The 12,488-nt window shown below is 37.6% G+C and overlaps 1 protein-coding gene across 1 annotated transcript; it reads left to right on the plus strand.

The window, feature by feature from the left end:
- Positions 1–6,335: 6,335 nt before the first annotated feature.
- LOC132129483 (ERBB receptor feedback inhibitor 1-like) lies at positions 6,336–11,912 on the plus strand. The gene is made up of 4 exons (XM_059541102.1): positions 6,336–6,506; positions 9,554–9,745; positions 9,847–9,929; positions 10,236–11,912. Exons 2-4 carry the CDS (start codon positions 9,690–9,692, stop codon positions 11,171–11,173), a joined length of 1,077 nt encoding a protein of 358 aa, XP_059397085.1. The 5' UTR covers positions 6,336–6,506; positions 9,554–9,689; the 3' UTR covers positions 11,174–11,912.
- The last annotated feature ends 576 nt before the right edge of the window (positions 11,913–12,488 follow it).

Genomic DNA, 12,488 nt, shown 5'->3' on the forward strand with positions numbered 1-12,488 from the left:
AATCCAGGCCAGAAACTGTGCCTAATGTGGTGAGTCACAGGATGTAGCTTGTGAGGTGAGTGTTGGCTGAAAAATGTGGAGGCAGCAGCAGCCTCCTGGATTCCAAAACAGGATTCCTCTGGCTGGGACCTCAGAGGAAATCTCTAGGTCAAAATAGACAGACCGCTTCTGTATTTACAACCGGATACTCCTTTCCACACATGACTAGTCACTCCCTCTCACTTTTCACTTTTAATCTCTTTTGGCCTTCAGTAAGAATAAAGCCATAAACACAACAGTATGGTCAGCATGATTTTTTAATGTCTATTATACTCACCGGGGTTGCATTTATTTGATTCAAAAATACAGATAAAAACTGTAATATTGTGAAATATTATATCTATTTATCTATTTATGTTATTTATTTCTGTGATGGGAGAGCTGAATTTTCAGCATCATTACTCCAGTCTTCAGTGTCACATGACTCTTCAGAAATCATTCTATTATGATTATTTGGTGTTCAAGAATTATAATTTTTTTTTTATCAAGAAGAATTGCGGTTTTACAGAAATTCTGTCTCTCTAGCTGTCATGTTGTAGATTTTGAGCTGAATTGTTTCTACAGAGGTCATGTGGGTTTCATTATAATTTTACCAAGAACAGGTCATTTTGATGTTTCATTTTATTTTATGGTAGAATTTATTTGCACATTTTTTAAATGCAGTGATGACCTGGTAATGCCTTGGTGTGCTAATGTAAATGTCCTTAAAAGCACAAAATTAATCTCAGATGTTGTTGTTTTAGGATAATGTTTTAACTTTGGAATTAGTGTGTTTCAGCAGTCAAAACACATCACCCTCTCCTTAAGATGGTCCATGCCTCTTTTGTATTCCTCTTTGAGTCTTTGGAGCTCAGTTTAAAGAAAAAAAGACACTTTTGGAGGAAATTAACGTGCTGGTCATTTCTTCACAATGCTCTGCGGAGGCCACCTCTCTGGGTGAACAAACCTCATGCCCTTTCTGTTGCCTGGAACCATGGTAATTGAGTGACCCGTCCTTTTATTGCTGTATCCCAGGCAAACAGCAGTAATTACCTTTTTTTCTTTCTTTCTATTATCCAGCATAAATTGCCTTTCATAGTTTCTGTTACCATGAAATCATTTGGTTTTATTTATTTTTTGTCCTTAAATCATTTGCTACTTTCTAGCACACTTATTCAATTAAATGACTCCCTTTGTCTACGTTCCCTTAGAATCCTGGGAAATTGTGCGTGACTTGAGAATGAATGCCTTTGTATTTGTGTTACTGGAGCTCAGTGTTTGTGTGTGAGTGTTGGTCCCAGACTCCTCTTGAGAGTGGCCGTTGTGATTTAGTGAGCTAAAGTACTTGAATGAAAGGGGGAATAGATACGCATTTTGCCTCATGTTTTTGTTATCTGTATAATACAACCACTTTTTTGTATGAGCTGCTGCTTTGGTAGAAAAATACACATCTATACTTCCGTTTGCTCTTTGGTCCAGCTTAGGATGGTTGATAGTGCCGCACTTTATCTCTCTGCAACTGTTCAATGCCACTCAAGGTCGCATTAAAGTGATTCAGAGATGCTCCCCTCAAGTTAACCGGCTCATTTATTGAAGAAACTGTGTGGAGTTAAACTTTCCATTAAATATTAAAAGCCCAACAATATGTTTTTATATGTTAACAAGCAGTTTATGTCATTGGAGTTTTGAGTGGTATGCATATTACATCCCAGCAACCTTTGCTCAATACACAGAACATGATGAAATGCAAATATTTCTAAATCAATCTTTAGGACTATTTGAATTTCCAACTTTGTTATAATTTGTCTTATGACATATCCTGAAAGTGGGGCTGTTTTCATCATGCATGAAATAACAATGTAAATAAATATTCCTTATTATTATCAGTGTTGAAAACAGTTGTGCTGCTTGATATTCTTAATGTAATATTTTTTTTGTGGAAACTGTGATACAGTATATCTTTTTCAGGATTCTTTGATGATTGAACATTTCAGAAGAACAACATTTAGTTCCTGTCACTTTTATTAATTTATTGTGTTCTTGCTCAATAAAAGTACACATTTATTTGGATAAATAAAAATCATACTGACCCCAAACTATTGAACATCTGTCTATGTATATAAAAATATATAACCACAGTTCACAGACAAGGCAATGCATATCCTGTTTTGACTGTAAGAAACTTGCACTGACATATCTTAAAATATGTTAGTGCTATTGATTTGTCTCAAAATGCACCCTAGTAATATTTTCTCTAAGGCACATTTATAAAAAATACTTAAATGTCCTAATTTAACTATGGCCTTATCCTGGCTTAACTAAGCCTTGTCTGTGAAACCAGACCAGAAGTCTCTCTAGTGACATTCATTTAAAAAAAAAAAAAAACTTTTATTATCCTATTCTGATATAAGTCCATCTAACGGCATTCTTGAATCTCTGTTATTTTATCTCCTTTCAATAGATTCTTTAGACTGCGTGAGATGCAGCAGTACAGTGGTGCTAGTGACGGGGGCAAGCAGTGTGTTTGCAAGACCCCGCCTATAGAGTGAAGCTCACTAGTGATCTTGGTTACAAAGAGACTTACTCATAAGAAAAAAATGAGAAAGCTACTCAACAGCCCTGTCAGGTTCCTCCACCTAAATTAAATCAGGCCGATGTAAAAGAGGTAAAAGTAATGGTTATAGTATTTGACACACTATTAAACAATATTGTGCAAACAACACCTAAAACATTAACAGAAATGACAATAAAAATGTAATTTTGCACATCTCATATCCAAAGATGAGTTCAAAGTGTTTTTGGATTCAGATTCAAATTTTATTATGTTATAAGATTTTTATTGATTTAGTATCCAAATGATTTTAGGCAGAGATCTCCTCCCATGCAATAATGTAATTTCCATTCGGTTGTTTTCTTCAGTTGCCTCTAGAAATAAAGACTATGTAATCAGGACAGAGGAAATGCTATCAGTTACCTACTTGTTCCTTTCCTTATTGCTCTCTAGTGAATTTTCAGGCTGCCATCATTCATGAGAACTCGGGCGGAACATCTAGAACAGAGAGTGAAAAGATGTATGTGTACGTCAAGGGAAGCACTCTGTGAATTGACAAAACATGCACAGAGAGCAGTCATCCTTGTAAAACATTTGCCTTGCAGTTTACACTGTGCTTCAGATAAGCATGGCTAAAATAGCAGTTACATCAGTTCATTTTGCATTTGGATGAATTTTGCATCAGGAGATGCAAAAGGTCCTGTAGAAGTCATTGTGGTTTTCAGAACTTGCTCTGCACTGTATTCGCCTACCTGGGAGCACTTCATTTTGACCACACACCCACAGCTTATTCCCAGAAATGCCCAATATTCCAGATAAGCTGTTTCTCAAGAATAATTTTGGGGTTGTCATTAGGCCCAAGGGGTACCTGTTCATGACTTTCACAGGAAGTTGTTAAAAGCTGCTTAAAATATATTATGTGACTGCAGATACAATACAATACAACCAGTGCTATTATTGGTAATCAAAACTATTAAAATACTTTTAGGTAACTGAAAAACTTAAACTGAAACAAAAATTAGAAATGTTTCCTTGGCAAGTTACTAAAAAACAAGTCTTTGTACTGAAATGACTAAAACTGAATATAAATTAAGGCAGTTTAAAGCAAATAAGTGCATACCAAAATTGCTAAAACTTAAATGAAAATGAAAATATAAAAATAAAATCTGTTCAAAATATCAATAAATACTCTGATAGACCTAAAATAACATTGATTACAGCAAAGACTTTAACTATGGTTATAGTATTTTCAGAGCATGTAGTGTTCCAGCTTATTACTGATTGCAATATATTTTTATTTCCTTCCTGATCAATAAAACCATAATCATTTTCTGTTAATTAAGATGATGCCAAGATTGTGTGTCATTTTTATGATTGTGTTAAGTTGAGCAATCAGTTGAGAGAACTCTAAGACAGGAAAGGTCACTGATCAAGTCTCCCTGTGGCCCCAGCCTCTCTCAACACTCATCAGGGGCTTCAGGGACACAAACAGCACATCAAAATGCTGCTGAGCGGCGAGTTGTCTACAATGATTTATAGTTCAAACATTCATCTGTTAAGTTAGCATGCTATTTTTTCAAAGAGTGTTATTGTGATGCGGTTTCCCTTATGCAATTTGTCAGAATGATTTATTCATACTCTCCTAAGAGTGAATGAAATGTATGTCTGAGTCTGACGTTTTTATTCAGCCTTATTAATGGATTACGTGAAGCCGTCTTCTGTGACTAGAGTGGACGTGATTCATTACACGTTAGTAAAACCCTTTTTCTGTAACAGCCTCAGAGCTGTTTGCATTCTAGCTTTCTCCATGTGGAAGAAAGATCCAGCGGAAACGAGCAACTTCCACAGAAAGTTCCACCCTCTCCCATTTTCTACGCCCACATGATATGACAGCTAGACCTGACCACGTGTACCTCCCTAATGCAGCCTGTGCATGTGGAAAGTTTAAAGGAACATCCTTACAGTGGTTTGGATTTGAGAAGTGTTGCCAGATCTTTCTAGGAAAACAAGTAATTGGTCTGACAGAACAATCTCACAATAAGCGACTTGCCTCACCAAAAGTAAAGTTTTTGCATATACTTCATATTAATTTCTTAACATAACTGATCTGATTTTGACGAATTGCATCTTTCTGCAAAAAAAAAAAAAAATAAAAAGAAAAAAAAAAGAAAGTTCATTCTTGAGTTATCATGAAAATAATAATGTGTACAGTCTTGTGGAAATGTGGAAACTTGTTAGTAGCTATTTCTCTTGCTCTTCTCACCTCGACCAGAAATGCTAAACATCTGGAGAAATTCATGTTGTGTTATGGGACTGTATTCTGGCCATGTTTGTGTTACCAACGGGCCACTTCCTTTAAATAAGGGGAGACCAAAAGGAAATGAACTACAATGTTCTCAAAAAATTAAACAAATTTATTGGCAAATAAAAAAACAACAATATATATATATATATATATATATATATATATATATAATCAAAAAAAGAAACTACATTGTAGAGCAAAAACTCATTCCCCCCCCCATAAACGATGTAACTAGCCAGCCAACCTCTTATGGACCCCTATACAATCCCAACTTTAGCACACACCACAATTTCCAAGTAAAGTTACAAAGTAAATGACACCAACCCCAAAATCATATTAGATAAATATAAAACATACTCAGACCAACACCAAGAAATCCACTCCACTGCAAACTTAAGTCTCATGCAAATGGTTGGTGTGATTCAAAGCATCAATATAGTACAAAGAGTACAAGAGTTGGCTGGCAACACGAGGCTGGGAAGTGAGGTTCAAACAAGAAAAAAATAAAAAGAGGAAACACCCCACTAGCCAGTACGATTCACAACATCTATACACATAGCGCTGGGGGCATACAGCGCACACCTATCGGTACTGGCTAGATGGGAAAATCAAAACAAAAACTCAAGAACAGCGATCAACTAAACCTAATACAAAAACCCTAACCCTAATACAAAAACATTAACAATACAAATTAATACACAAAAATAACCACAAAACGCATTTCTTTAATCTTGTTCGAAAATAAAACCAAGACACTTACAAACACTATAAAAAACCTCAAATTACCTGCAACACCACCACTAATCCTGGACTAACTTCCAAGATGGAAACGGGCGTGACCAGCGGCCTACAAATCCACACTATTTGGCATCTGCATTAAAACAATTCCCGAATTAAATAAAAGTCTTCATAAATATGAAACTAGTTTCGTACAAAAACAATCAATATTTGCTTGGCCTACCTTCTCAACCACACCACGTCTGTACACCACCACACCAGGGAAGGCTACCAAACAACACAATTCCACACAATAGATTGGACCTCCTCTCTAGGCCTCCCTAGAGGTGCCCGCTTAAAAACCCTCTACCTACCTGGCCACGCCCTCTACTAATTGCCACCTCACCGGCTACATTTGGGTTTTATTTAATAAACGAGCCATGGAAATGGCAACACCGGATTTGAGACACCACAACATGCAACATAATGAGAATATAACTTAATTGCTAGGTCATCTCAATGATTTTATATAGCATTCATATTATTAATATGCTAAACTGAATTAGAATTCGTACCATTTTGTCCATACAAGATTTTGTCAAATAACTCATATTCATAAGTACATATGAACTCAAAACGTGTTTCGTCACAAGCCACACGAGGTTGCACAAAACGGCGCCTTTAAGACAGTGGGCGGTGCCTACGGTCTGACGTAGACAGTCCTTATAAATAGTTTCCAGCTCAATGTTTTCCATGATGAAAGAGGAGAGTTGAGCGGCGGAGTGTTTTACTACACGTGAGTTTTGTTTAATACATCGTTGTGACTGTTTTATTAAGATACACGGGATTACTCACAGCACTCGTCGAAGTTGGATTGGATATTAAAGGGAGGAACAACTACGGAACATTTAACCTGTAAGTAGCTTGTTGCCTATGTTTTTATGTTTCAAATGAATATGTAAAAAATGTTCAGTGCAATTCACAGTGTAACTTATGTGCAACTCCTATATTAGTTGTTCTTTGGACTGGAATATAATATGAGATGAGTCGCACCTGAGTCAGAAAGGGTTTGTCAGTGGGTGTGTTGAAATAGATGTAGAAAATCCACATGCTATTTCATACTTTGCAATGTGCCCTACGTCACTCCTAAAAACTGTTTACAAGACCGCAACCAGCTGAGTACAATCTGTCCTGTGTGGTAGTAGTCTAGTTTATAATTTTTTACAACAGCTGTATGAACTCTTGCAACTCTTCTCTTATGAATTGACGTCGTGTTGGCGAGTGCGCCTGACATCCTCGTGCCTCCAGCTGATTCTGCTTTTCTGTAACCTATTTTTGTTTAATTTACTTGTATTATGAAACCTCGCCAGCAATGCACAACGGAAAAAGTATCAAATATCACTGCATATACCATAATTCATAACTAGCTGTACATCTAGTCACAGTGCCCACTATTAGATGTGCTTCTGTTTTTTTTAGGTGTTTATCTTTCTAGTCTGTCATGTAGGCCTAGTGATTTAGAGGGGATTGGGATCTTTTTAATTAAGCGGGAGTGTCTGATGGGTGTTAATTATATATTATTGCATATCTATTATATAATTAAAGGAAATGATTAAGGTGAGGTATGGTGATGTTTCAGAATAACTCAATAGAAAAAAAAAATGTGTATATACACAGTCATGAGCAAAAGTTTTGGCAGCGACATAAATTGTGTTTTGCAAAGTTAGCTGCTTTGTAGATTTATTTTTCCATGTTTCTATGGTACTCAAAAACCATGATAAGCATATAAGTTTTTAAAGGCTTTTATTTGCACACACACACACACACACAAAAAGTATTTAAAGTTCTTCATAACGTCTACAATTTGCTCAGTATCAGATTCTGGGCCAAATCCTGACTGATGGCGATCCATTCTTGCCTTAGTTCTCGGAGTTGATCACAATCCGTGCACTTCTGCTTGTCCACTGGCCTTTTGAGGACTGACCACAGGTTCACTATGGGATTGAGATCCAAGGAGTTGCTTGGCGACGGATCCAAAGTTTCAATAGAATGATCTTCTAGCCACTTCTCCTGCTTCATGACATGGTGCTCCATTCATGCTGGAAAATGCACTGATCAGCACCACATTGCTTATGGATCAGTGGAAGAAGTAGTCGCTCTTGCAGGACTTTGATGCCCTTCTTTATTCATGGCAGTGTTTTGGGCAGAATTATGAGAGTGCCCACTCCTTGTTTGAAAAGCAACCCCACACATGGATGGTCTCAGGATGCTTCAATGTTGACACAACACTGGACTCATGGTAGCGTTTAACCTTTTCTTCTACGAACAATCGATTTTCCAGATGTCCCTAAACCGTCGGAAGGGAGCTACAGAGAAGATAACCTTGCACCAGTCTTCTGCTGACACGATTCTGTAGCTGACCCCTCAGGAGGAGATGCTCCTGGCAATTGCTGGACACTCTGGGACATCCTTAAGACTTCACTGAAGTCGAACCTTTCTCCTTGAAGTTATTGATGATCCAGTAAATTGTCTTTCAGGTGCAGTATTCTTTGTAGCAATTTTCTTGCACGTGAGGCCATTTTGTTGCAAAGTGATGATGGCTGCATGTGTTTCTTTGCAGGTAATCATTGCTAACAAGAACACAATGACTGGAAGCGCTTCTTCCCTGCTTTTATAGCAAATCTAATTAGTTTGATCGTGATTTCACCTGACTGTGCTGCTGATATGATCAGTCAATTAATGTTAGCTGGTAATTTTGTGTCCGGATCAAAAAAAACACACACATTAGCTCTCATCCTCAGATATGATTTTGTTTCAAATTTATCATATATATATATATATATATATATATATATATATATATATATATATATATATCTATCAAAATAGGAATGAAGAATTATAGGCTTTTATTTTAGCCTAAAGTTGTGGAAGAAAGAAGAATTTTAATCATACTTTTCTGTAAAACAGTTGTTTTCCACAGAGAAAAAAAAAAAGTTTTGTCGAAGTGGGGCTTTGTAGTGAAAGCTTAATTTTGTGTCCTTCTGTTGTATAGGGTTTTAATGTGTAATTTGCCCCACTGTACTTTATGGCATTGCAGATGCTATTCCTCTGAGAAGTGGATCAGAACGTTCTGTTTGGCTGCTGTCCCAGGCCCCCTGGTGACGTCCTACCTCACACCTCTTTCATGCCTTTATGGCAGAGCTTTATCCTCCTGGAGAAGAACTGACTGATGTTGAAAATGCACAGGCACTCTCCCCCACACAAACGCACAAAGAATCATTTATGCTTTAGCGTCACATCTGCATCGAGGTCTTTACTGGGAGAATTGACGATTGTTAGTTTCTGCCTTTCACCGTTCTGACTGAGGCAGAGCATGTGATAAGTTGCATAATGGAGCCTGCATGGGTATTTCATTGATTACATTTGGACTTTTGCTTGAGCATTCCAGCACATTTCCCACTGAATGGATTTGTTTTCTAGTACAGATGCTTTATTGTGTTTTGGTGTAATGTCTTCAAGAACTAGTGTTGCATCACCACAGCTTATGTTATATCGGCTTGCCGGTCTGTTTTAAACCATGGAAAAAGGCAAATGTGGCTTTTGCAAGACAAATCAATTTCTTCAAAGAAATATTTTTTTCTTCCTGTTTAAATGGGTAATTTAGAGTTGGAGTCTTCAGTATCACACGATCGTTCAGAAATCATTCTAATATATTCGGATTTGGTGCTTAACAATAATTTCTTAATATCAATGTTGAAAACATTTGTGATGCTTAAAATCTTTGTGTAAACATTGTATTTTTTAAAGTAATAACAGCGTTTATTTGAAATCAAAAATCTTTTGTTAAACGTTACGGTCACTTTTGATCGATTTAGTGTTAGAGTTTTATTTATTGTAAAATATTTTCTGTTGTCACCTATATTCATACAACTTTTTTTTTCTTTTCTTTCTTCATACAGTTTCTCCCATTGTTGTTGGAAAAGTGAATAGTACAAAGCCTGTCTTTGTTACCCATAGTTGGATTATGAGTTCTGCAGGTTTAAGGAAGGTGGAGACCCTCACAGGCCTGAACTAGCCTCCACTCTCTTAAACATTATGGCCTCAGGCCAGCCACACTGGGATCAACACCATGACCATGACACCATGGATAAGTGAGTGTAAATGCAATCTTCAGTTCAACAAACTGTATTATGGGGGATCTACTTCTCCAGTCACCAGAATTGACGCCTTCCATTTTTTTGTCTTCTTGTAGGCTGTTTTTTGGATTTGGTTCGGAGTCCATGGACCACAGCTTGAGAATGTATCAACAGAACTCTGCAAATGTGGGCTTTGAAAGTAAGTGAGTGCTTGATATTGAATTTTATCAACTATATCACAATCTGGTCACCCTCTGTTCTTGAAGCCTGTTTCGGATGTTTCTCGGGAAGCGCAGAAGGTTATAGGAAGTGTACGATTGTCATTTGCTCTGCTGATAAGTGAATCCTTTGATAAACTCCCTATGTTGAGACTGACACCATCTAAGGAGATAGAGCCATTGAAAAATAACTTGAATGAGGTTTATGACAGCATTCAGTGTGTACGTCATGTTAGAGGGTTTGGGCTCAAATCCTAATTTTCTTTTCTCTGTATTTTACTTCACAGGAAGGACGTCTGGCTCTTGTTCTCCTCAATGTCTATCTCCCAGGACTCCCAATCCTACACAGCTGCTGTTTTCCTCTCAGTGTCACCCAGCTGCGGGAGACCAGGTGGTTCCGTCCTTAGAGAAACTGTCAGTTTATGAACACATACCCCCTTGTTCGCCCAGGAGAACAACTAAGCCCCTCCCACCCCTCCCGGACATAGGTGACATGTCCTCTGATGAAGCAGAAGACAACGAGGTGGAGTTTTTTTCCAGCACCTCTGAGAGCCAGAGTTTAGTGCCTAAAACCTCGTCTTTCCAGCACGGCTTACAGGGGAGGGGCAGTTTTCGGGCAAACGGTCATATAAACTTTGCATATCATGAAGGGTTTCAAGAACATCAGTGCGGGGTGAAAACTCAGTGGGAGCAGACAATAACACAAAACCAAGACAGACCCAAGCGCCAGCTGCATCGCTCCTTTTCCGGCCCTGCAGGATCCTTAAAGGCAGCAAACTTCAGGCCAACCCTTCACCATTTTCCGCACAGCCACCCACAGGAGAAACCCGAAGTCCCGCCTCGCATCCCAATCCGTCCTCGCTTCAGTGAGAGCACGGACAGCAGGCGGCTGTCAACCGATGACTTTGATGCGGACAAACCTCCCAAAGTGCAGCCCAGGGAGCCCATCCCTCAGGTCATACCACGTACCATTAGTCCAAAAAGTCTCCCGATTTACATCAATGGGGTAATGCCTCCTACTAGAAGCTTTGCTCCTTATCCGGAGTATGTCAGTAAGGCTCAATACAAGCAGAGCTGTGAGGGCTTGCCGGCTCCCCGTAGCCCCTGTATTCTACCCATCATGGAAAATGGGAAGCAAGTCAGCAGTACCCATTACTTCCTCCTCCCACATCGGCCCGAGTACTTGGACAAGTTTGAGAGGTTTTTCAAAGAATCAGACTTATAGTGGTTATTAGTGATTGAGTGTTTAGAAACTGAAGTTGTTTGCATGTTTAAAGTGGAAATATGGAAGTCTGGATATAAACTGATATGTGGTTTGACTGAACTGATTCATCAGTGTTATGAACTACTGGTCTGTTTAGGGATTGGATGTATGACTTTGGACTACACACACAAAGTATTGGTTTACCACTGCTGGAAACTGCAGAACAACTCGAAAAGGGACTTTTATTTGTAGGGATGCATTATTAATCAAAATTAAACTAAAGTTGGGATTTTACAAAATGTTACAGTCTCCCTGTGGTTTTCTGCCAAATTAAAATCTATATTAGGTTGTATAACGGTTGAAATTAAGACAATTAGTACCATAATTTTACAGTTGTTCTTTAAAACAAAAATATTAGTTATATATTCTATTTTACAGTGAACTATTACAATAGTAATATTTCCTGCTTGTATTATTGGTCTTATTATTTGGTTATGTTGATAAGTACAACAAACCTACAGCTTTTTTTAAATTTCATTTTAAATTATCATTCTTTATTTTTTTTTTAATTGTGCTGACCTATTTATTGATTTCCTTGCTGTATTGTTAAATTAGAGTGTGCAGTATCCTTTTTATGAAGGAATAGGATGAACTGTTGCACTGTTAACACTGTGTAACCAGAGTATAAGCTGGTTTTATTTTGCCTTCTCTGAAACATGCAATGGTATAGGTGATTGTTTTTTTTTTCTTTCTTTTTTTTTTCCCCCTAAGACATTATACACCAACAGTATACATTCAGATTTTGCTGAAAAATAACTGAGTGTAAGAATAGTATTAGCAATAACTGAATAATAAACCGCTGCTGGCTTTTTTATGTTTGTGTGAGCTACTTCTGTTTTGTCCATTCAACAAAATGACTTGGATATTTTCTGTGTGAAGGCTCATGTTAACGGACTTTGTTTCATCTGCTGAGGAAACATGCACTTCTGAAATGTACAGTATTGGTGTAGTTTTTCACACCAGACTATTTAAATAAAGTAACTTATTTATACACCGATTTCTTGAATTATTTTAATTGCAGTGTGTTGAATTTCTCATATATCATATTCTCATTTTACATGAAATGCTCACGGCCAACCTTGTCATATCAAAGGACAAACCCTAAGATAACACCCCCTTCTCTCTCTCTATGATCAGGGGATGATTAAGATTTTTATTTCTGTTCAAGCCAGTCAAGTCAAGTCTGGCTTATCAGTATGGAGGATATGCTGATAGGTGATATTGAGGGGACTGTTAAGCTTTTGAAACTAAAGCCTGAGTCACTTCCTTTAAAATA

This window comes from Carassius carassius, chromosome 46 (assembly GCF_963082965.1).
Source record: "Carassius carassius chromosome 46, fCarCar2.1, whole genome shotgun sequence".
NCBI lineage: Eukaryota > Metazoa > Chordata > Actinopteri > Cypriniformes > Cyprinidae > Carassius > Carassius carassius.

Coding starts and splice junctions, on each gene's coding strand:
- LOC132129483 (XM_059541102.1), top strand. CDS start 9,690: ATGGCCTCAGGCCAGCCACACTGGGATCAACACCATGACCATGACACC. Junction 9,746..9,846: donor GACCATGACACCATGGATAA/GTGAGTGTAAAT, acceptor GTCTTCTTGTAG/GCTGTTTTTTGGATTTGGTT. Junction 9,930..10,235: donor TGCAAATGTGGGCTTTGAAA/GTAAGTGAGTGC, acceptor TTTACTTCACAG/GAAGGACGTCTGGCTCTTGT.